Here is a 23,874-nt window from a genome sequence, read left to right on the forward strand (position 1 = left end):
AATTATAAATGGTACAAGAAAAGCAACAATAAGCCAACATAACAGTTAATAAATGAAAAATATAAAATGTCCAAAAACAGTTCAGTGAGAAAGAAATAACTTTAATAGTTAAATTGAGACATAATTAAGTAAATCTGTTGTGGGAATGGGGATTTTGTAAAAAAGAAATAAGGATACTTTTAAGATAAACTTGATATTGGAAATAAACATGAAAACGCCAATGAGCTAGCAGTGCTGCTCAGAAATTCTAATAGGTGCAGCAGTGGATTTACTTTTGCTACTGAGACAAATCCGTGCCTCCTTAGGGAATGGTTTTAAAAGAGAATAGGTTGGGGGAAATTCTGTCCTTTATTATTTCATTTTTACTCCTGTTCAGCAAATATCCTGGTTTAAAAAGTAGCTGATCAAACAAAACAACCAGGTATTCACTACTTCTGTGACATCTTCCTGGTGCTCCATCTTTCAGGGATGGCTTCTTGGATAACGGACTACAAGTTCAAGTTGGAAAAAGACTTCTCCCCATTTGCAAACAGCACCACAGCCATCTGTCTTGGTAGTGTTTCTTCCAGTCTAATGAAGATAGTTGTGCTTCTTCGAACAAAAGATGTTCCAATAGCTGCATTGTCCCAACTAGGAATTTTTGGCAAAAGTTAGCCGGCAATGCTTAATTCTCGAGTTTTACAAAATGTCTGCTGAGGTGTATGTAGGATTCTCTCTCTCTCATTACTTCTTCCAACACCAGCCTCTCTGGAATCAAATCAGCATCCCACCTTCACTAAACACATGTGCTCCTTACACCTCGAGATGGTGCCTCCTTCAAAGCTGTGAGATTCCAGTGTTTCAAAGCAGCTAAGTGGCGAGAGCTTCTTTGGACAGACAGTGGACTAAATAGAAGGGTGGTGGGTGACAGGTAGTGAAGCATTTGCCTGTTGTGGTTGGCACCTCTCCCAGAATTGTCGAGGTGGTGTGAAGTAAACCAATTAACGTGAGAGTTTGAACTAAAGGACAAGGAGTAGGGCCACCAGCACATAGTGGATTTGTCAAAAATAGAAAGTGTGACAACGTATGGAAGTAACCTTTGCAACATATATATATATATATATATATATATATATATATATATATATATATATATATATATATATATATACTTATACGATATTTATACGGTGTGCAAATTACTTTATACCTGTTTCCTAGTTGGAGTTATGAATAAAATATGGAAGAATAGTTTTTGAAGACAGCATGAGTTTAAAAGCATGTAGCCTCCTGCAGCCTTTCTGGTGGTATAGTTTAGTTTAATTTATTAGTCAATTAAAACCATAAACAAAATCACACGGTTAAAAAGTACATAACGAATAAAGAGTCAAATGGATGTAAAACGGGTATGTCATACAGCTAGTACAACCTCGATTCTTCACGCTGGTGTAGCACTCAAGCTTATATTATTCACTTTTGGTTGAAAATGTGAGCACAGCTTGAGCATGGGATCGAAACGCTGTCGACATAATGATTAGTGCCATTAATTACTATTTTCTTCTGATTAATATGTTCTCTATGTGGGGGAGCTTGTTTGTTTGTAAGACTGTTTTGTATGCTTAAATGTTTATTCGATCGTCTGTTTTTCAAATATCGGGTGCAGGACTGCGTCCCGTTGTATTGTTCTAGTTCCAACTGTAACAAAAATTGATTCTAATTTTGAAATTAAACTCTTTGTCCGGCTGGACATTGAAACACTATAGTACCCACTAAGGTCTATATTGCATCTTTTCTCTATACTTAATTTGTTAAGGATCATTGTTCATAAAATAAATAGATTCCCGAGGTCCTTAGTTACTTTTCGGGTTCCCTTGTCTGTTTGAAATACATTTTGAAATGAAGCACTAAGCAACTAAACCTAATTATGCAAACTTACAGTAGATTCAGACAGTGTTAAATCTAGCATCTGAATTGCAAAAAATTGGTTAATTTTAATGTAAGCACCCACCGCTGGTCGGTCTAGAGTGTTACATGGCTGCTTCCTTCACTCTTCACTCATGTTACAGGTTTTGCTCCAAATGTGAGTGAAGGAACCTCTCTGCAGGCTCACATTTGGAATTGACCCTTAGACAGCCTTCGCCATTGGTGTGCCACTTTCCAACTAACTTATAAAGTGGCAAATATGCAGTTCAAAAGCCAGAAATCTTTTTCATGATTTTTTGGGAAGCCTCCATGCAGTCAAAGCCAGCCGCAGTCCATGCAGGTAACAGAGGTGGGGCCGCGTGGGGCGAATTTCGAGGGACGTTGCAGAGGGAAAATGAATTATCTATTCAATTTTCCCTCTGCATCGTTCCTCGAAATCCCGCCTCACCGCTGTTACCTGCACGGACCTCGGCTGGCCAAAGCTTATTGGGCAGGCCAGTGTGCAACAAGGGATTGAAAAACACCCGCTTTCTAGGCCAAAAAATTGAAAAATATATGAGAACACAGCAAAATGATGTGTCCCCTAAAACAATAACGTGAGCCTAGCATTACCTCTTCATAGTTTACAATTGTTACATGAATATCCATTGCAGCATAAACATAAATTAGCTCAGGCAGAACTGGCAGCAAGCACCAGTTCTCCCGAATTCCTATCCCTCGCAAACTAAATGATAACAGATGTTCTATCACAAGGAACAAATTACCATCCCACCACCAGTGATAACACCGCCTACTGACCTACTGCTGATGAGGTGAAGACATGTACATACATTTTAATAATAATATTCATGGGTGTAGATTTTCAAGTGGATACAATAGTGTGTCCAACAATGTCTCACGGCTTGCATCTCCTCCTGTGTTCACTGCTATTCACCTCTAATTCTAACTACAGTAGAACTATGTGTGTGAGTTACCGAAAGTCCATTTTGGGATAACTAGACAGCGTGCGTAGGAGATTGATGAGTGTGGGTAATAAAAAACCAAGTGCTATAAGCACTAGGCAACATAGGAAAAAGGTGTGCGTGGTATGGGCCATTCTGTTTGCATGGAAAATCTTAGTGTAGGTTGAATGTGTTATCCATTTCTTTACCTTGGTTCGGATAGTAGAGGATGAGTTAGGTGTGTGTGGAGTAGATGGTCGTTGGATGTGGGAAAAAAATTTAGCTGCCATGCAGTTTCGTTGTCCTGGATGTAAGGTAAAGAGTGTGTACATTGTCTGTTATGGGATGTATATTCTGCGACCTTCTCTCTTCTTGGTTGTGAATTGATTTTAAAGGCAAAGCAGTATGTTGTTTTAGTCCGAGTGAGGTGTTTACAGAAGACTTATATTTCACCTACCTCTACACCAGTTCTTGAGTATAGAAGCATATTATTAAACAGCAAAAGTCACCTTGCATCCTGCATAGAGTGAGCTTTCTTTGTTTTTTACACCCACTGTGTCAGACCTGTAGCCCACCCAATACGTGACATACAATTGGGATTTTTCTGGACCACAGTGATGCATCTCCTTGCTAGTAGGAGCACCAGGCCTATGGAATTACCACATTTCTCATTCTCTTTGTCTGGGTGATCAGGATCAGAAAACTGCTCTTAGCACGAGGGACCTATTCACAGCATTGGAATTGGACTCCTGCAGTAGTTTCTTAGAAAACTCCTAATCGGATACCACTCCCTAGATAAAAGAATCGCGTTGAGAGGCCTCACATCTGTAGCATGAAGGACTTTAGGGACCCAGGCAAATGCGTAATATGTCATATAGACGAAGAAATGTTGTATAAACTCCGTCCTTGCACTTTGCAATAGTTGTTTGACTTGTGTGAAAGCCCTAACCAATTCCTTATTTCGTATTTTTTGTTTAGAGTCTTAATTTCAAGCCAACGTGATTTTACTCTCATTGTGTGGCATAGCTGTGAGAATGTCCTTGGGTAGGATGGAGATGGTTCTGCCACCTCAGTGACAACTACTAGAGTCTGTACTACTAGGACAGAAATCGGCAATGAGTGTCTCAGACACCACCACTAGCAGGACTCCAAATACAAGTTAATACATTTTAAACAATGGGAAAATTGTAGGCAATTCCCCAATGTTCTGTGTTCAAATGTTGTGATTGTTCAAATAAAATGTTAAACTTTTAAGAGAAGTAAAGGTACTTACCAGATGTGAAACTGAAATTGTAATAAACCTTGAAGTGTAAATATGTTTTTTGCTGATATGTACGCCATTTCAGTTAAAGAAAATTCTTACACAATGTATTTTCTTCTGTCCCTCAGAATGATTGAAGATTGTGGGAAAAGGGGAAATAACATGGCAGAAAGAAGGCAGCTCTTTGCAGAAATGCGTAAGTACAAAGCATCTTAGAATAATGGAACTGTCTATGTGTCGCTAGAGTGTAGCAATGGTGTCTAATACAACTTTTAGAGTTGCTTTAAGAAACAAATATTTTTCAATATTAGGCCTGGCGGTTGTACAGTGAATTGTAAAAGATGAGAACGATAACTGTTGCAGCTTTCACCTACTAGAATGCCAGTTTTATCAATTATAGTTAAAAATCGCTTACTTAGTGGGGACAACAGCTTGATGTGAATTCATCTTGGAATGATGATGAATAAAAACTTTTATGCTTTGCAAATACAAAGGCACAAAACACTTGCATGTGTTTATAATATATTGCACATGAAAAGTGACATGATAAACAATTTGTACTTCAATGGCGTAGTAGTTAAACACACAATCACTTCATGAACTGCCCAATTCTTCAGAGTATTTAAGAATGTTGTAAAAACAACTTGCCGAGTCGAATTTATTTGTTCCATTTACTTTTGAGTCATTTTGCTCCAAACCTGTGTCTCTAGTACGTGTTTCCCATTCACCTAATGAACTAGATGCACACTTTAGGATTGTCTTATCATAGCCCCCACAACTTAAATTGTTTATGTCTAACATTTGATCATCGATCCTCTGATCCACCAAAAACCCCACTCGATAAGGCTATTGAGCTAGCCACCAAAACCGTGCCCTTAGCACCCCAAAAATGTTCTATGTACTTAGTATGGATGACCAAATTATCTACATTGTGAAGAAATTTCACAGGTATGCTGCCCAGGAGCACAAATGAGCCCTGATAGAGAACCTCTGTCAAAATCATTTGATGATAGTCATGCATAAAAAGAGAACAATTGTGTCTTAAAGTAATCAGAGCGCACTTTCTGGTTGCCAGCAATGCACAAAGCTCCTCGTCAGAAATCATTGGATGGCAAGGCTCAATGAAAAACACAATTCAGGAGCTTGAGAAATAAGATCATCTCCAATCAGTAGTATAAAATCAAAAGATTGTATTACAATAAAGAAATTAAAGGAATACAATATCAAAAATAAAGTGACCAGAGCATAGTGTTCATAGAATTTCTTGTAAGATTCTGGGAATATTGTGAATTTCATGAATCAAGTAACCTTTTATTAATTACACCTATAATCTAATGAAATGTAAAGGTTTTTTATAAGCCCTTCACTTTGATATTTCAGCTTGAAACCTTTTTTCGATTGACATGAACCCTTCGTGGTGGACAGTATATATTCTTGGCATGTCGATTTAATACACTGCTCTTTGCAGTTTTCTAAGGGAAATTGGAAAACGTTCTAGAGTGCTAATACTTTGAGTTAGCCAAATGCTTGCCACATAATTCTATCATTAGTTACAGCTGGTAAAGGTAGTTTTTTTAGATGTTTTTTGAACTGGTACAACTTTGAATCTGCTTCAGTTCAAGAGGAATTTTATTCCAATATTTTGGGCCAACCACTAAAATGGATCTACCTCGCAGTCACGGCCAGCAAACCATTGTATTAGTGACCATATGTTAGCCTGAGAGCTCACATCTCTATTTGATACAAATGAGGTTATTGATGTAATATATTGTATTAATCCCTTGCCAGGCAGAAATTGATGCACGAGCGTCAAACTATTAAAATTGAATCTAACTTAAATTTTCAACTAATGAAGAAATCAAAGTCGGTGACACTTAGACAAATTTAGACATGCCTGAAACTGCATGAGTTGTGAAATTCTGCCATTTTTGCAGACTTCTTAATGTTCTAGCTAATGTTCCTAGAAATAATCAACAACAGTGTTTGATGTGCAAACCAATAATTGCGCTTGAGAAAGATGCCTGTCTTTTTAAGTCCAAATAAGAACTCACCTTGGCAAACAGCCAGGCACAAGGATCACAGTTTTTAGTGATAAAGTTCCATTATCTACTTGGTATCATATGTGAAGCCCACTGTCTTAACTTGTATCACACTAGTAATCTTTCCTCCTTTGGCCTTGAATTATATATTGCCTAGACTAAATTTAGTTATCTGTTGGCTCCCTCTAATAACCATAACTCCCTTATTGCTATATTTAGTTTATGGCAGTCATTTCCCACCCTCATCAGGATATGATTTATCCAGCTGTTAAATATTTCTGAGTCCGATCTGAAAATACCAGAAAAGTCGAAGAACCTCTGTGTTTAGCTAGCTTAAATACAGTGTCCTCATCCCAAATACATAAAGGTACTCAGGATATACAGTAGCCATTTCAGCAGTTTTTCTTGGGGTGGATGAATTGAGCAAGATGGGCACCAGGAGTGGACCTGTTTGGGTGTGACCTGGTCAGATGTTTGTTAACAGTTACTCTCTTTGATTGCTGGGTTTTCTTGAATGTTCTTACGGATTTTGTCTAATTGCTAATTTGCATTGGGATTTAGACAATCTCTTTTTTCACAAAATTGCACGCGAACTGGGACAGATAGCATTCCCAACCAATGTGGGTCAGCCCATAGTAAGGACATAGAGTATATTTGGGTGGAGACGTCCCACTACATACATGATTTGCTGTGGTTCAAGAAGTGACGGAGAATAAATGGTTTCTCAGGATGCCTCCTTATCATCTACCAATACCTATCACAGGGCTTCTGGATTTCCTGTTAAACTCTTGAATCTTAGTATAACAATCAAAGTGGCAGAAAGATAGTCCTGTCAAGAAATCTATGCACCCTTGTCTCTGGCCACAGATAAGAGAGAATTCCTGAGGATTCAGATTAGTTGCAGAGTGTTCCCAGGTAATCTGTCTAGTTGGACCTGGACACATCCTTCTCCTTGTTTATATATGTGTGTCAAAGTCACCTGCAGCTTTAAGAGGGACATGTCAGCCCCTATGCAGAAATAGATTCCACAGGGGAAATCAAGTGTACAGTGTTTAGATGGGCTTGAAAATTGACGATTAGTGATTTTCCTAAGCACCCCGAAGCATCTGTCAGGAAATCATCTTCCTCCTGCTCTCCCATTCAAAGAACTAAGCTTGAAAAGTAGAATAAACACCTCAGGACTTCCACTTTTCTTCTGTATCACAAGGAGCATAGAGGCTTGCGATGAAAGGGGTTCTTCCTGTAGTGTCCCGAAAAATGTGAGAATTCGGTGAAGCAAGCAGCCTGAATGAAAGCTACTTTAGTTCAGCTGCTGTGATGAAACGCAGATTAAACATTTGCAAGGAGCGAGTGCATTTTAAATGAGTACAAAGGCTGGGTATTGAGAACTATGTGAACAATTCTATCCATCTAATACATATTGGATATTGAGCTCCAGGTTGTGGTTGTCAGATTACTGACAGAGAGTTACTGGAGTGAGTTAATATTTCAGTTTGATGGGTACCTTGGCTCACACAACAGAAGCACTGATGATTTAAACCTTAAATGTGAGGCTCAGCAGAGACTCTTTAATCAAGATGCATAAGGAATCCGAAGGAATGATAGTGTAGGATTAATGGGGGGTGCATTTGATTCTGGTCCCCACCCAGATAGTAGAATTGTAGGAAATGTTACTGGGTGTACCCATTACTGTTGCTAGAGGGCAGATCTAGGGTAATTTAGAGGATTTTATTAAGATGAGTCCCTTCTGATCGGAAGCCGGGAGGTAGTGGTGCTAATTCTGTCAGGTTTCCTCTTGTGCATTATTTATCTGTGTTGCTTGAGTCACAAAGCACTCTGATTTCCTGCTGCTAATTTTTTTACTTACTATTTTAAAATTTCGGAAATCGCTTTTTTATTAAAAACGAGTCAACGATTGACTCTTGCTCACTCACCCCTGCACTGCCTTGCCTTCTAATTACATCGCAGCCGATTTTGGGGCTGCGGAGACCCTCTCCCGGGCAGGCAGAAGTGCGGCGGCCATCTTTGGTGGGGAAGCATCTCCACACATTCGAGTGGCCAGTACATAAGGGGATGGGCTCTCCTCCGCGCAGCGGACGCAATCAGCGGACGCACCGGACCTGCGCCGGAGTCGTGCCAGAGTCCTGACCGTCTGGGCCCGTCCGCGACCATGCCACGGCCACACCCTCTGATGGATTTTTCGCTCCTGATGTTATTACTTTTAGTAAGGTGACTTTACTTTCTTTGAAGCCTACCTCCTGTGCCCTCCTCCCCCGTATGCAAGCCGATCTTTCTGCCTTTCCCAATCTTTGTAGCCCGTGCTGTCAGGTTCACGACACTGCTGACCAGCCGTACCCCTGCCCCCTCCTACACACCCGCCCTTGGTCTCGACATAGTTTAATTAATCCAAAAAAATTAACCCTCAAAGCTGGCTTAATTAATTGCCGCTCCCTGGTAAAGCATTCCTTAAATATCTTCCAATCATTGGTGGAAAATAATTGGGATCTCCTTTTTTTAACGGAAACGTGGCTGGGAGAGGAATCCAATCCTGCTATATCATTAGCTATTCCCCCGAATTATAAAATTGTATGTGTTAACAGACAGAGTCCTCATCCTGGTGGTGGCATTGCGATTATTTTTAGGTCACACTGGACCATTTCCTCCTTCCCTTATCCACAAATTGAATTCCTTGAAGGACTTCCCTTTTCCATCCAGCTTTCAGCGAATATTTCGTTCTCAGGATTCTTAGTTTATCGCCCCCTAAGTCTAAGGTCTCCTTTTTGTCTACCTTCCTGGATTTTATTGTTCAGGCTAGCCTCCGCTATGCTAATTTTACTTTATTGGGGATCTTAACCTCCATGCGGAGGACATATTAGATACCACCTGTCTTAATTTTCTCGCTACCCTGAATGATGGAGGGTTGAGTCAGCTGATCTCTCACCCCACCCATAGAGCAGGCCACACATCGGATCTTATTTGCTCTAACCTTAATGAAATCACTATAGGGGATCTCTATCCTGTGGTCTGGTCGGATCATTTTTTCATCCCTTTTACCTTTTCCTTTGACCGCCGAGATAAACCCCCTGTTCCTGCCAAGACCATAGGTCGTAAATGGAGCAAGGTCACCATTGACAGTAAGGCCGCCTGCCTGACTGCTGCTACCCCATGGGAAGGGCTGGATCTAGATTCCCGATTGACCACCTTTAACAATTGGGTATCTTCCGCTATTGATTCCCTTGCCCCTACCAGGCCTATAAAAACGCACCGAGCTGCCCCTTCTTCACCCTGGTACTCTGATGAGTTACGCAAATCTAAATCCGCCTGCAAACTTTTAGAGCGGCGCTGGAGATTGTCTTACTCTCCTCAGTGTAAGCGGATATATAAAACAGCCCTTAAGGACTACCGTAAGAATATTATAAAACACAAAAGAATCTTCTTAGAAGAGAAAATTAACGGGGCCCATGGCTCATCCAGAGAGATTTGTAATACAGTTAAGTCTTTCTCAGAACCAGTATCCCTTAAACGTGTTCAGAGGACATCTCAAGCCCTATGTAACCGTCTCTCAGATTATTTCGAGGAAAAAATTGCTAATATCTATGATTCGTTCCCGAGCAACCCTAACTCTGTCATGATTGAAAAAATTGATACCCCCTCTGACCCTATATCGGTCTTCTCAGCCTTCGAGGAGATTACCTTAGAACGCTCCCTAATTGAGCTGTCTAAATGCAGATCAGGTTCTCCCCTTGACCCGTGGCCTGCCAAACAATACAAGTTACTGGCTCCTCTCTTAAACCCCTCACTTAATGACATCTGGAACGAGTCTTTGAGGTCCGGGCTTTTCCCGGATTCCTGGAAACATGCCCTCCTCTTCCCTATCCTCAAAAAGGCTAATGCTGACCCCGAGGAACCGGCCAACTATAGGCCTATATCGCTACTGCCTGCCCCTGCTAATGTGCTAGAAAAGCTAGTACACCAGCAACTGGCCAGTTTCCTCGAGACCCATGGCCTTCTCCATACCTCTCAGCATGGATTCAGGACTGGCCATAGTACTGAGTCGGCACTGATTGAAATGGCCGATTCTGTAAGGTGGAAACTGGATGGGGGCTCTAGAGCGGTGTTGGTGCTGCTTGATTTATCGGCAGCATTTGACACCGTCTCTCACCCCGTCCTGATTGACCGCCTTAGGTCTAAAGGTATCCGAGGTAAGGCTCTGGAGTGGCTGTCCTCTTTCCTCGGCAATCGGACACAGGCTGTGTCTACTCCCCCTTTCAAGTCCAATCATCGCCCACTAAAATTATTTAATGTGTATTTCTCCCCACTTGCAGAGCTTATCTCGGAACTGGGAATTAAGGCCATTTCATATGCAGACGACATTCAGTTGTTGTTTGCTTATGATGACACCCCAACTGCCACTTCCTTTGACCCATTAAAAAATTGTCTCCGTAAAGTTGCTCAGTGGATGGATGACAACTTCCTCCGACTCAATAACGGAACAACTGAGGTCTTATTTTTTCATCAGTCATCACCTTTGGACTCTAACCTTTGATGGCCACTCGATTTGAGTTCTGCCCCTCTCCCGAAGGACTCAGTTAGGAACCTGGGGGTTAGATGGGATACCACTCTTTCATTTAAGAACCAGGTCCAAACAGTGTCCTCCTCCTTGTTTTTCAAAGATCAGGATGATCAAGAAATTCATTAATTTCCTTCCCCCTAACACCAGGAAAACGATTGTCCAGGCCCTTATCACCTCGCATCTAGATTATGCGAATGGTCTTTACATAGGGTTGGCCTCTGGCCTTTTAGACAGACTCCAGATCGTCCAAAACGCCGCGGTTCGGTTGGTGTGTGGCATCTCTCCGCGAGAGCATATTTCCCCCCACCGACGGGCATTGCACTGGGTACCGATCCGTAGAAGAGCCTAATTTAAGGCTCTCACCCTTGCACATCGTTCACTTAGGGGTAAAGGCTGCGCCTATCTGGCCTCTTGCCTCCAACCCTATAGCAATGCAAGGTGTCTCCGCTCCAGTTCTCAACATTTGTTGTTTACTACTAGATACAAAAGAGCTCGCTCAGGGGGCAAAACTTTTCAGGTCAGTGCCTCTGCCCTATGGAACAAACTGTCTATTTCTCTTCGTATAATCAATGAAGAACTACCCTTTCGCAGAGCTCTAAAAACTCTCCTCTTCTGTTAATTTCCCCTCATCTGAGTATGATCATGCACAGCGGCTGAAGCGCCGGGACACCCCGTTGGGGTAGCTGCGCGCTATAGAAAATACACTAATAATAATAATAATAATGCAGATGTGCACATTGGCATTGGTAATTTTATGATTAATAAGTTAAGATTAATTGGGAACCATTGTGGGTATTTTATTGGTCCTCGCTGGGAAACGTAAACTTCACCTTAATAGGGATATAGGAACGATTACACTTATGTTTCACTGAAATAGTGACAGATGTGTAGGATTATCAGATAAACGCTAGAGTGGCATTGTGGTTCACCTTTTTAACCTTTTCTTAAAATGCGAAATTCTGAGGGTCTCACTTCGGAATTGCAAGATGTTATTTCTGCCAGTCTTCATAATGGCAATTATTTTTCTCTTAATTGAATCTTTTACCCTAGAGGGTCCCTTTGCACTGGAAATTCACTATAAAGAAGGATCAAAAATGTCACAGAGGAGAGTAGCATTTCAAGGAGATTTTAAATTAAGTGGAAGTGTGTGGAAGATACATTTTTGCCTATGTACCTCTCCCTGTTTAATAAAAAAAATAATTATGTACTTCCTTTTTTACTGAATTGACAGTGGCTCACCACCTTATTACTGCAACTGTTGTGCAGTTTTTGCCTAGATATACTTACCAGACTGTTGAAGCAATGGCAATTAAAAGGCTTTGCTTTCCTTTGTTAAATTTCCTCAGTGGCTGGCTGGAGCTGGTACAACAGTTCAAAAGGGCAGCACATGTTCATCTTGCAACAACTATACTGCAAGGTCTATTGGGCTTAGCCACCCCCAAGCACACACACTGCAGAATGCAGCATACATTTGCAGCCTTGGGCTCCCTACTATCCAAACACCGGAAAACAATTCTACAACCGACCTGATGCTCCACATGTGCCACTGGGACATAGAAGAGCGGGCGCTGGCAAAAGAAGAGAGACTGAAACGGGTGCGAAGAGATGAGCCGGACCTGGAGTGCTGGGTGGCAATACCCTAAACCTTTTTGCAGGGTCTTAAAAAGGAAGATACCATGGTGGGAGAGCCCCTTGAGTGAGACCCGGAGGATTGCTGACTGATAAACGTTGTTGCTCTGCTCAACTCAAATGAAGGCTATGGGAGAAAAAGCACTGCCTGACAGGGAATGGACTTTTGGACGGAGATGGGCCGGAGGCGTGGAGCGACTAGACAAAGACAGTATAGAATATATCATCCTGGTTATTACTGTATTGTATTGTATAATGTTCCTAATTAATGATTGTTGTGACTGTGTACATGGGAATACATACGGCTGTTATCATGCTGCTGTTTGTTTGTTAAACACCTAAAGTACAAATAAGGAATTAAAGAAAATCCACTGTGGTTAAGATCAAGATCTCTTCCTTCTGATTATGACTTAGGTATCCATGCGAGGTGTGTGCATAGTGTATGAACTGTGCGCATATGAGAAAGGTGAGAGAAGCAAAGAAGAAGCCAGGTGCGAGAAGTAGTGTCTAACACTGTACATCCGGTGGACAAGTGGTGTGTCTGTGAAGGAGAGGGAAGCTGATGGAAGGTGTCTGGTCGGTTGGTGGAGGGTCACCATCATGCTGTTATATGTGGGAGTGCTGGCTGTTGGAAATTTCCATGCCTGTCGATTTGTATTTGTGCTGGAGAACAGGGGACTCTCTCACCCTCTCAAGCTGAAATTCCAAGATGGGCGCCGCGGTTGGCGGTTGTTGCCGGTCTAGTGTTTTGACTGCCTTGCAGCCGCGGCTGTTTTAGCGGCTCCGAGATTAGGGAACTGCGCACTTCAACAGAAATCCTGATTTGGAACGGTCGCGTCTCTGACGACGTTTCAATTTAGACTTCCGAGAAGAAGAACTCATCCTTGTTGGGGGCTTCGTGAGTATTCTAGGAACCCTTTTGAGAGCTGAGATTACCGCGGCTGCAGTGTTTCAAATTAGTGACTTTTCCTTCGCATTCAAACCATGGAACTCTAGTCTTCCCAGCTTTTTGTTTATAGTTCATTGTCACTACATTAGTTAGATTCATAGGAAATTTCAGAAGAAGGAGTAACAGAGAGTAGTAGAAGTATTCTAAGACTACAGAGACTTTAGAGAGAAAACAAATGGAATTCTTGTTATAAGAGAATTATCGTCATTCCAGCATTTGTGGTAATTCTTCGAGTCAAAGACATTGCAGAGGTATTTAAGATTCATCTAGTATGTGTTATTATATATATATATATATATATATATATATATATATATATATATATATATATATATATATATATATATATATATATATATATATATATATAATACTTACCACCTTTCCTGAAGAGTAACCCTCGAGAGTGATTTTTCTTGGAACCTCGTGAATTCTCTTAAAATTCTGGTTATCTACAAAGAAGAGAAGATACATAAGATATTACAAGGATAATTAGGTAATATAGCATTCCTAAGCAAGTGAGAGGAAGTTTTAGACTTAGCAAAAGGAATAACTGTATTTGTATTTTATAGAACTGCTCCACTAAGAAGTATTAGACAGCAGTCCCTTGTAATAAGAAAGACTTCAAGAGAAACCATTAGCCACGCAGCTAGGACAGGAAAAGTGTTAGAAATACAGACATTTGAGCTAAGTTTGTAATTAGAAGAGACTGCTAGAATTGCTCTTTTACAGGTCCAAAGACTCAGAAGACAGAAAGACAAGATAGAGGCGGTCCAGTCCAGCAGAAGGAAGACCTGGTGTGTTTCTCTTTCTCCCAATTCCCTTTCCCCCGCTGGAATGACAAGATCTATATGATTTGGGTATTGTGGTGAGTGATTGAGGAATAAGCATCTGCTCCAGTGGAAGTTGAAGATTCTAGAATCAAGGTACCTTCTGACAGAATCAAACGAAATCTGGAGAGTAAATAAACCGTGTGGTACTAAAGGTCTGCAGTCCCCTTTCTACTTCATTGTAATAGAATTTTACATTACGGCTGCCTGTACAGTATCAGTGTCGTTCTGGATGTTTTAGGGCATTACTTTCCGGCTATACAGTGTTTCGAGATATTATTTTGAAATGTACTGTGGCTTTGTTGGATATCCAATGATGTCACTCACTGCGCGTGATTTTTAGTTTGCCTAGGCTACATGGAGTCTTCTTCCTAATCTTGTTTCTGTACACGCTCAACCTCACAGTTATAATTCAACATTGCCCCATTTATTTACTTGCATGATGAAAAAGTGGACATGCTCTGCGTGCAAAATCGAATTTGAATTCACAAAGGGGTGGATAATCGAAAATCATTATAGGATGCCGACGTTTACTTGTGAAATTTATTATCATAATCACAAATTACCACCAACTTCAAGTTGGTGGTAATTTGCGATTTCTTTCAAAAATTCACTTTTTGGCATTTTTCAAGGTGCCATGTGGCACACATACTCATTTTAGGGGTGCATCAGGGTGTCCTTATGACACCCTTGCACCCTTGAAATTATTCTCAATTTGCGATTCTCAAATTGCGAATTGCAAATTGAGAATGACTTTCCATTCATTCCTATGGGCCTCCTGGCCGGCTCATAGGAATGAATGGGAAGGTATTCCTTAATTACGATTTCGCAATTTGCTAATCGCAATTAAGGAATACTAAGAAATCACCAAAAAAATGCGAATTTTTAAGTACATCCCGTTTTGCAATTCTCAAATAGCGATTCTCAAAAAATCGCTATTTGAGAATCGCAAAAACGGATTTTCAAACATATGCCTCCAAGTATCTCAAAAATTACATATCGAGGAGAGGGAATGTGGATGCTTCAATTAGAAGTCACTTTTGGACACTCCTCAAAAAGATAAAAGACGCTGGTGTAAAAACCAAGCATCAGCAGTAGACTAGGTCACCAAGTTTAAGAAGATAGTTTTATAGTGGTTAACATTTGTTTGCCAAATGAATACATTAAAAAGCATTAGCAGTACAGGCCTCAGATTTCAAGACACATTTGTATGTCCGCAACACAGTCGGTGATGATAAATGTTTTTTTTATTAACAAGAAGTGAAGAGAGCAATTTACAGAGCTAATGTGATAAACTGGTAGAGATACATTTTCTTTGGGACTTCTATGATGGACAACAGTCAGAGGTTCTCCTGCCTGACAGACTAGTTGTGCTCGGGTGCTGGCAAGCAGCACTCAAGGTGAGTGGGTGGAGAAGTAACATTAATAAGCATTGGTATAGCCAATAGGTCTCTCCTTTGGGACCTTATAAGTGTATAGCCATAATGTTGGTGCACCAAGGATATTGTGATGCATACCTAAATACTTATAAGGACCCAAAAGCAAGACCTCTTGGCTATGCCAATGCGTGTTTCTTTTAATCACAGGTCAGTTTCACAGAATGCACTGTAATAAGCCCATGTTGTATAGTGTTTTTGCAGTGTGTGTCAGTTCCAGGGCTGGGATGCCAGGTGAGTTTGTGCACTTCCGCAAACTTGTATGTTTAAAGGATATTCATCAACTTCCCTCTAGGCCCTCACAAAATGGAAAAGGTCAAAACTTTAATCCAGAAAGGGAAGGTACTCCCATTTTAAACTAGTCCTCAGCTTTGACGCCCACCTTCTACTGTCTGGAACCTCATCAGGTAACGAATGAGATACCCCAACATCAGCCGAGCTTCAGAACCGAGCAACACAACACTCGCTCCACATCTTAAAACCCCACCTGAATCCACTATAAACCCTACTAACTTCACACCAGACAGAGGAAGGAACAAATCCTCATTTTTTGTTTGAATATCTTTTATTGCATTTTCTTTGTTCTTTTGACTTGTACACAGATGTGAATTAATTCCATAATCATGACACAGTATCATCATTACATGTCTTACCAATTGTACGGGTACATTGATGGATACAAGTAAGAGACACTATAATAAAAGCAAAGCAGTGTATACATCATGACTTGGCCATTAGCTATTGATGCGTGCTGAAAATAGGAGAAATCATAAATCAACAACCGCAGTTCGCTGAATAAACCAATCCTTTCCCAGCCCCTCACCAAAGGAATGGGTAGGTTGGGGTATCTGCTATGTTATATCTGTGGTACTGCGCGAGAGCAGGTGTGTCATCTAGGCATTATATATTCAAATCTTTTGTTCAAAACTAGAAACTATGAACAACAACCTGGGATTGTAGGGATTAAAGACTGGGTGAAGTCAAATCTATGAGTGTGTGGTTCAGTCGGGACAGTCAGGAGCGGGCGTATGCGGAACTGTGTCTGTAGAAGGGGCTGTTGGATACAAAACGGAGTGGGTGTAACGAGGAAGTGGGGGGAGATAGGACAGGAAGGCCAATCTAGAGGTCCCACCCGAGGCCTACAGGGGTGCAAAACTTGCATGTAGGGGGGGGATTGGAGGGGTGGGAGGGGGGGAGGGGGGACGGAACAAATCCTCATGGCACAGAGATACAGCTGCCCTGGGCAGATATCCCGACAGGATGCCACAGCAGAACAGGGGAAGGGGCACAACGACCCTGCCATCCTTTCAGGGTTTTTTCTAAAATTTTCCATAGAGTCTAGTCCCTTTTTCATAAGCTATCCCACTCACAATAAGTAGAAGCTGGTGCACTCCTGTGGACAGTTGCTGGCTTTTGCACTACAAACTCAAAAAACTGGTTCCAATCGCAACCCTACTTCCTGAGACCGACAATGCACCGAAGCACAGGATTGAAGAAAGCACTGACACACCTGGTTTAGCTCCAGTTCTGTTACCCGCGGGAGGTGGGAGGTCAAAAGACACTTAATGACTCAGAGCTGTTTCAGCTCCACTTCGTCCACGGTTACAACTGGGTACCAGAGAGGACTTGAAAAACCTGTCCCGGCATCAAAGGAGGGAGCCATCAGAGAAACCTGTCCAGCTGCCTGAGGGGAGGAATCCGTAAGCAAGGCGCAGGCAGAAAAGAAACACACACACACACGCACCTTTCATTCACAAATTAAAAGGGAGTCCTGGACAAAATCAAAAGAGCAAAGAAGAAAACGGGAAAGAAAGATACGAAATTCATTTCATGTCTGGATCATTGAAGGCGGTGTATAGCGGAGCAAACAAGCACTTGTGCAATAGCAGAACATGATGCTTCCAGAAATCTCAAAGTTTCTTACGTTACGTTTGAAAAGCTCCTCCAGTTTTGTATTTTCACGCTGGCTCCTGCAAGTTTTAGTACATGATGGAGTAGCAAAACTGAGTTTTTGGATGCAAAAAAACGTCCGCATCGACAAATAATCAGCTTAGATGTATACCGCGGCTCGTGCCCTAGTTGATCACGTTTCCAACTTCCCTGCGCTTCCCTCAAGTCAGCACCTTTGAAAGGGCTAGGTCAGTGGGCAGTGCTAGAGAAACAGATCAAAGTTGTGGGTACTAAAAATGACAAAATTATAAGCCACACGCATGCGCTATTCCTAGATTGTGCCTGCTTTGTGTGTGGTCGGCGCTAGGTGCTTCACTGGGAGGACAGATCGGAAAGGTGGAGTACATAGGAGACTTCCAAAGGCAGCCAATAGCAGGCCTCAGAGTTGAAGACACTGCTACATCACTGGTTCACTCTCCAGCAACGTAGTTAGGTTACACTGGGATTCGGGTTCTAAGTCTCAGACTAGGCCCAGCCTCTGGAAAGGGGGAAGGAACGCGCCGCCAAGTGGAGGTTTCGCTGGACAGGAGTTAGCAGATTCTCCGCGGCATGCAAGTCAAATCTGGCTATTGTTCCAGGAATGCAGCGGTGAGCTGCTGAAATGAGAAAATAACACTCTCTGCTATTCTGGGCCGAATCCTAAATCATTTCCAGCCTCCCCCGCTAGCACATGGAATGCTGGGCCCGAAGCCACTGAGTTCATGCAGTTTACGTGGATGTTTGTTCAAAACCAGTGGTGCGGGTGCACCACAGAGGAGCGGGGGCGAGGGAGCCTGCTGTCTGTGCCGCGCTGCTGCACCGCCTTTGCCAACTGCGTGCTGCCTTTTTATAAACAAAGCACGTAAAAGCCAATTACAGCCGCCGAACGCCTGATCACACGCACAAGCATGTAGTCAGCTTTCAAAACCCCCTTACAAGAAGTCTCACGCTGCGCGAACAGTGCTGTGCACTGCAACGCTAGGCGCGAGACCTAAAAAGTGCAGGGGGATATAGGAGGAAAAATTGGAAAATGAGAGAGCAAGAGAATTACCTTTCTTCTCTTTATCTTTATTCTTGCAGTCTTCCATTTGTACTTGGCTGAGATAAGTTCCAGCACCCCCCTTCTGGAACATTACAATGTTCAATATAATGTACAATAAGCACCAACGTTATACAACTCAATGAAAACTAATAACCACTAAGACATCATAATTTGCGGATGTCCTTTTTAGGTTGATGTATTGTTTTTGTAATATAACTTGCACAAAGAATTCCTATGGAACCTATTATGGCTTACTTTCCCGCAAGTCTTGGCTCTTCCATTAGACGTAAATACTGTAGTTCTTACGTGCTGATACTTGCCATAGGTTGGCACCACCATTTATTTCTAAACACCAGCACTTATATATGACAATCCCCTACGTGATGGCAAAGTCTGCCTATTATTAGGCAGAAATCAATCATCAACAATGTGTTTAATACCCTTAAAAATCAAGCCGATCCAGGCCATCCTTACAGCTTGAGGTGACCTTTAATTTATTTTATTTTTATTTATTTAAGCTTATACCGCGCGCAGCTACCCACAGTGGGTTTCCCGGCGCTAGGGATAGACTGTAGAAGAAGGAGGCAGCTTCACCTGGCTAGAGCCATAGCAGACTATTGAGCGCGTTGAGTAAAAAGCAATGTCTTCAATGCCTTGCGGAAGCGGAACAAGTTTGTCTCAAGTTTTAGATCCAATGGGAGGGAGTTCCAATATTTGGGGCCCAGAGTAGAAAAGGAGCGACCTCCCATTTTTGTTAGTTTCCACCTTGGCATAGTGAAATTACCCATGTCCGATGACCTAAGTGAACGTAGGGGTCTGTGAGGTGTTAACAGCCTTTGAAGGTAGGCTGGGGCACTGCCCTGTTTGACCTTGAACATATAGCATAATGCCTTGAATTTGATACGTTCAGGGATACTCAACCAATGAAGGTCACGTAAGGCGGCCCTAGCTGAAGTGCGTCTGGGGATGTTTTTTAGCAGGCGCGCCGCCGCATTTTGCACTACCTGCAATACATGTAAGGTGGCTTTGTCTGCGCCTAGGTAGAGGATGTTGCCATAGTCCAGGCGAGATGTTACAAGTGCCTGGACCACGGTTCTGCGGGAGGATAGTGGAAGCATCCACAAGATCTTATGGAGCCACCGCAGCGTTGAAAAACAGATGGCCGCGACCTTAGTGGCCTGTTGTTTCATAGTTAGCCTATCGTCAATAATGACACCCAGGTTACGAACTGCGATGGAGGGAGTAGGCGCAGTACCCAGTTCGATGGGCCAATGGTGGGGACCCCAAAGATGTTTATTCCGACCCAAGATGACCACCTCGGTCTTCTCCCCGTTCAGTTTGAGACAGTTTCTCCGCATCCAGTCAGCCACAAGAGTGAGGCCTGACTTGAGTGCGGAGATGTTGTTCTCGTCTCTGCCTGATAGGGAGAAGACAATCTGGGTGTCATCTGCGTAGGAAAACAGGGTAAGCCCAGCCTGTTCAACAATGGATGCCAAGGGTTTAACGTAAATATTAAATAAAAGGGGACTGAGGATTGAGCCTTGGGGAACGCCTCGGGTAGATGGGCAAATGGTGGAAGCTGCTTTAGGAGAGAACACTTGGAAACTTCGGTCATTGAGGAAAGACACCAGCCAGGCCAAGGCCTGACCACCTACACCTAGAGACTTCGGAGAGTTGATGAGGATGGAATGTGACACGGTGTCGAACGCTGCGCTCAAATCCAACAGGATGAGCGCCATGGTGTTACCTTGGTCGACACCGTGCCTCAAACTCTCAGTTACCCCCAGGAGCGCTGTCTCGGTTGAATGCCTAGGCCGAAAGCCCGACTGAGAAGGATGGAGAAAAGCGGTGTTTTCGACCAGTTTAGAAAGCTGGAAATTTATGTGTCTCTCCAGTATCTTCGAGAAGATTGGCAGCAAAGATATCGGGCGGAAGTTGGCAGGGTTGGAAGAGTCAGCACCCAATTTTTTTAGTAGAGGTACCACCATGGCATGTTTCCAAGATAGAGGAACCTGGGCCTCGCTCAAGGAAGTATTTAATAATTTAATACAAATGGGATGAGTAAGGGGATCCAATTGTTTTAATATTTTGGCCGGGAGCACATCCAGTGGGGAACCAGATCGCACACTGTTTAGACAGGACACGAAGGAGGTAGTGTCTAGAGGCTGCCAGGTGGTAATTGCTGCATCAGTGCTAATAGTCCTAATTGTCACGCTTGTACTGTGTGCTGGTTAGTATTAGGCAGTGATGGCAGGGTCAGTTGGTAGTAGCAACCACAGTGGCCTCTTGAGAAATATCTCAGGCCCTGGCACTTGCATTATTACAAATTAGGCACTCCAAGACTGGAAGCTTAGGTGGCTACAGCCATGTTGTAAGTCATGAAGGTACCAAAGGGATCAAGGAAGGACATGCTCTTAATTTGAGTTTTAGGTTTAAAACATTTTATTAAGGCAAAAAACATAGGAGGTAAGGGAACATGAGGGGTAGGGTTACATACATTCAGGTGAAAATATCTAAGTATAAATCTAGGAGCGCGATGGTGGACAAGGCTGCTGCAAAGAGAGAAATCAAATAGTAAAATGATAAGGGCTAAATACAGTCGCCACCATCAAGCAGATCAGAAAATGAAAGGCAATGATGCAGGAAACCAACCCCAGCATCCCCCGGAACCCCTCCCTCCAAACTCCCCAACTCATCCCAACACCCTCCCACCTCCCCCCCGTCCAGTACTCGGCCATAACGCATCCTGCCCTCCCGCCACACCCCCCACCCCGTGAGCCCAGATCCTATGTCCTCCTAGTCAGTTGGGACCACCGGTGGCGTTAGTCTCAGGAGTCTGAGGTACCTCGGACAGGTGAGTTCTCTAAATTCTGTGGTTAAAAGCGCATGAAAGGGTTGCCATAACTCGTCAAATTGTTCCACGTCCCCCGCCACCATAAGCGATAGTTTCTCCATGCCTAGTACATGCCAGAGCCTGTGTAGCCAGCCTGTGATGGAGGGGACCGTGGTGGTACGCCAATGAATCAAGATGTTCTGAATCGCTGAACCCAGCGCTATCGCAATTTGCCTGCCCCTGCGGGACTTCAGCGGGTACATCAGGCCATTCGGGAGGCCCAGCAATACATACGCCGGGAAGCGTGGCAATTCAGTCTCAAAATGAACATCTATCTCATCAAGAATCTCCTTCCAGTATTCCTCTAGGGGCAGTCCCAAAGTACATGTGTAAGAGTCCCCACCCGACCACATCCCCTCCAGCACTCCTTCTCAATATGCCTATTCATTTCGTGTAGCCTCTCCGGGGTATAATACCAATACGTGGACACCTTGGTGAGTGTTTCTGTGAGACCTGTATGATATGCAGAGTGCCTCGCCCGATGCGCAATTTGATCCCATTCCTTATGACTAAGCGTCCTTCCCAGTTCCCTATTCCAGCGTTCCCTACCCGGGTTATAGAAATGAAACGGAGGGGGTTGCAGGAATTTGTAAAGGTCGGTGATTAGCTTAGCATCAGAGGCGCGGGTCACCAACCACCGCTCGTATGGCGTTATCTGACGATCAGCAGTGCCCCACACCTGAGATTGAAGCGCCCAGTGCCTAACCTGCATGTATCGTAATCTATCCGTCTCAGGTAGTTGGAACTCCTGCTTCAATTGCTGAAAAGGGACCACTCCCTCAGAGCCATATATCTGGAAGAGCGCTCGGCAACTTGCTGCCCTCCAGTGTGAGAAGGCGCCTGGTTCCATACCGGGGGAGAAATCAGGGTTATCCACTATCGGCGTGAAAGGCGAAGGGAATGTGGTGAGTTCACGAACTTCATTGACCGTATCCCACACCCTCAAGGGGACTCGTGTGACGAAGGAAGCATAGAGGTTAGGGGGGCGATGAATCCGACGCAAGAACGGAACCTCCTGAAGGGGGCGCCCCGCCACCGCCTGGTCCTGAAAGAGCCAGTGCTTGTCGGATTCCCACCTACTCAACTCCACTAGGTAGCGCAGCTGCGCCGCCTGGAAGTATTTCCGGAGGTCCGGGATACCAAGGCCCCCCGCCTCAGGGGCCAGCGTGGAGAGAGCCCTCTTCATTCTCGGCTTGCGGCCCTGCCAGACGAAGCGTGCAATGTCGGCTTGTGTCTGTCTAATCCAGCCCGTAGGTGGCTGGAGCGGCAAAGCTCGAAAGAGGTACAAGATCTGGGGCAGGACCGTCATCTTGACCGCCGCAATCCTGCCGAGCCAGGACAGCAGGCCTTTACTCCAGCGGCCCAGCTCTTCCTTGATTTTCCTACTAAGGGAGGCATAATTGGCCGTTACCATCGCTGGTAACGTTGGCGCTAGCAGAATCCCCAGATACGGCACCAGGGATAATGACCACTGCATGGGGAAGAGCCGCTGCTGATCTTGTCTGGTATCCGCGGCCAGGGACACGTCCAGAGCCACCGACTTGCCCATGTTCATCTTAAAACCGCCACCTTCGAAAAAGCGTCTAGTTCCTGAATACACGCCGGGAGGGCCCGTCTTGGATCGTCTAGGGTCAAGAGGACATCGTCCCGTTAAAGACTGATCGTATGGACATACTGCCCCATCTTGATCTCAATCGCGTCTGGGTTTTGGCGAATTCTCTGGGCAAACGGCTCCATATAGAGAGCAAAGAGGAGTGGGGAAAGCGGGCATCCCTGCCTGGTACCCCTTTCGATCTCAAAGCTTTGGGAGCTGCACCCGTTAACTCTCACCGTCGCCGAAGGGGATTTGTAGCAATTGAAGACCATCGAACAGAATTTGTCTCCAATACCCAGTTTCCGGAGCACCTGCTCGAGATAAGGCCAGTGAACGCGATCGAATGCCTTCTCGGCATCTACCGCTAGCAGCATCCTCTCACCTGGGATCCGAGAGGCTTTCTCCAAGATGTGTGCCACTCTCTTGGTGTTATCGACGGTTTGTCTGCCGGGGACAAAACCAGCTTGATCAGCCTCAACCAGGCCCGGTAGATGCAGGGCCAATCTAGATGCCAGAATCCCTGTGTATAATTTAAGGTCGACATTCAGGAGTGAGATAGGCCTGTACGAGCCGCAGAGGGCCCGGTCCTTCCCAGGTTTCGGGATCATTGAGACCGTTGCTCTTAACAGGTCCGGCGGTATGGCACCGGGCTCGGAAAAAGAGTTAAACAGGCGGGTGAGAATAGGAGCTACAACCGGGCAAAAGGTTTTATAAAACAGGGACGTGTAACCGTCCGGGCCCGGGGCTTTCCCATGTTTGAGCCTGGCTATTGCGGATATCACCTCCTCCACATGAATGCTTCGCTCGAGGTATTCCGCCTGCGCTGAGTCCAGCGCCGGAAGGGCCACTGACTCCA

The 23,874-nt window shown here is 43.9% G+C and overlaps 1 protein-coding gene across 17 annotated transcripts in view; it reads left to right on the top strand.

Annotated features, from left to right (window-relative positions):
• The window catches only part of DTNA (dystrobrevin alpha), a 693,791-nt gene that overhangs the window by 214,920 nt on the left and 454,997 nt on the right, over nt 1–23,874 (top strand). For all 17 annotated transcript variants that reach the window (XM_086965704.1, XM_086965706.1, XM_086965705.1 and 14 more), the window contains exon 2: nt 4,233–4,300. In XM_086965704.1, coding sequence (XP_086821830.1) covers nt 4,233–4,300 — 68 coding nt within the window. The remainder of the gene's footprint in view (nt 1–4,232; nt 4,301–23,874) is intronic.

This window comes from Lissotriton vulgaris, chromosome 4_1 (genome assembly GCF_964263255.1).
Source record: "Lissotriton vulgaris chromosome 4_1, aLisVul1.2, whole genome shotgun sequence".
Classification (NCBI taxonomy): domain Eukaryota; kingdom Metazoa; phylum Chordata; class Amphibia; order Caudata; family Salamandridae; genus Lissotriton; species Lissotriton vulgaris.